At 43.8% G+C, this 1,915-nt stretch overlaps 1 protein-coding gene across 1 annotated transcript; it reads right to left on the bottom strand.

Annotated features, from left to right (window-relative positions):
- Positions 1 to 679: 679 nt before the first annotated feature.
- On the bottom strand, positions 680 to 1,421 carry LOC106338137. Its single transcript, XM_013777179.1, has 2 exons — positions 858 to 1,421; positions 680 to 769 (listed from the first exon to the last, which is right to left on the bottom strand). The coding sequence occupies exons 1-2, from the start codon at positions 1,419 to 1,421 to the stop codon at positions 680 to 682; spliced, it is 654 nt and encodes a 217-aa protein (XP_013632633.1).
- Positions 1,422 to 1,915: the final 494 nt, after the last annotated feature.

Raw genomic sequence — 1,915 nt, 5'->3', positions numbered from 1 at the left:
ATAAGAAGTCATCCAGCACATCCGGTTTTTACCATCCACAACAATGAATCCACAGCCACGAAAAACGGTTTCACCATCCTCACAGACATCACCAAATTTAGAACTGCTGCCTACCACAAAACCCTCTGCCCTTCATTATACCGAGTCTCTTATATTTATTTATACATGACTATGTATTAGCATCCCCACAAACCAACCACACACCAGCCTTCCACAAGCTTAAAATTTGCGGCTTAACTAAACTATTCCAAAACCCTATACCCTATACTCCATTCCCTAAACCCTAAACAAATAAAAGTACTAGTCACCCGCAGTTGGCGCATACACTTATATAGCTACGTGGTTATCAAGTCGTTGGCTAGCTTCTCTACAGTATCAACTTCAGCCATATAGCAAACTGGTGGTCAAAAATCTATGTTCCAATTTCAGCATAATATGTCAACAAGCTGAACAACAATAATAACTAATCTCACCGCAAACACATCATCCAAATCCGAACATCACATTCCGTGAGAAAAAAACATACAATTCCTCGCCAATCAAACATCATAAATAGCATGAAAAACAATTGTCAATCGTTTGTTCTCAAACTCCACTCACTCTTACATCAAACCAAAAAAAAACCACTTCACCCAAAGGCTTCATCACCCCGAAAGCATCCTAAGGTCTCCTTTCCCACTCATTTCAGCGGAACCGTATAGTTTGTCCTGTTATGCCTTGTCCCCCTGCATCTTCCACACCTGTTCGGTATCGCCTTCTTATTTGGTCCCTGCCACAAATGTCCACACCTAAGTTTATATTCACAGAGGGGGGGGGGGGCATCAAAACATGATTATACGGCTTAAGAAACAACTTACAGGGATCTCTCCTGTTGATAGGAAGCATTTTGTCTTCCGCCTTCCTGCTGGTCTCTTCGTCACCGGTGGCATCAAAACCTTATTCCTCACCTCTTCAGCAACATCCTCATCCCTTGGATCGCCAATTGGACTGATCACCCCGGCGTACGTTTCTCTCCAAGCCTCTGTCTTGTACCAGTGCCCAACTAGTGTAGCGTAAGGCACCCCAAGGTTGTCATCAGCCAGCATTGCATGACCACATGGTATCTTCATGTGGTCAAAGTACTTGCAGGAACATTTTTTCTGATCTAAAATTACACTGTCATAACCTCCATACTTCCCTACAACCTGACTGCTCCAATTAGAAACTGAATTTATTTTGCTGCCACTGATCAGTGCCATGCTCTTTGTCATTACCCTATCCACCTCAACAGTCATCAACCCCCTATGCCTCTCAGACTTCTTCCTACGAGCACTAAACCACCGGGTCATCATCTCTTGTATAAACATAACCAACTCAACTATTGGGGATGATCTGCCTTCCACCAAAGCATTGTTCAGCTGCTCAGCGATGTTACTTGTCATTATGTTGTACCGCTCGCCTTTAAAGTATGTCCGCGTCTAGTGCGTTGTCCCAATCTTACCCAAGTAGATAGTGCAATCAGTGTTAGCCGCCTTAATCTTGTCACAGTAGTTTTTGTAGTCACGCATCCTGTGAGCACAGGCTGCCGTTGTCACCATCCTTGCAAGCCCCTTGCATGAATACCTAGCATTCACATTCCTCGCTAAATGAACAATGCAGTACCCGTGATGTGCCTGTGGATACACACGACTCACTGCCGATGCAATACTAGTTGCTCTATCTGAAATAATGGTGACATTTGGAGAATCAGCCACAATCCTTTCAAGCTTCTGAAAAAACTAGGTCCACGCATCCACAACAGCAAATGCCAATGGAAACACTTGGAAATTTCCATCATGTCCACTAGCTGTTAACAAAACACCTTTGTACTTACCACTGAGGTGTGTGCCATCAACCACCAATACCAGCCTCAGCTTCTTGAATCCTCTTATAGAAG

This window comes from Brassica oleracea, chromosome C4 (assembly GCF_000695525.1).
Source record: "Brassica oleracea var. oleracea cultivar TO1000 chromosome C4, BOL, whole genome shotgun sequence".
NCBI lineage: Eukaryota > Viridiplantae > Streptophyta > Magnoliopsida > Brassicales > Brassicaceae > Brassica > Brassica oleracea.
The sequence above is the reverse complement of the archived record's forward strand: the minus strand, read 5'-3'. Positions and strand labels throughout refer to the sequence as shown.

What these genes read in the sequence shown, in the direction of transcription:
- LOC106338137 (XM_013777179.1), bottom strand. Translation starts at nt 1,421, where the DNA reads ATGACAAGTAACATCGCTGAGCAGCTGAACAATGCTTTGGTGGAAGGC. An exon ending in TATCAACAGGAGAGATCCCT is followed by an intron (nt 770 to 857) that starts GTAAGTTGTTTC and finishes CATTTGTGGCAG; the next exon opens with GGACCAAATAAGAAGGCGAT.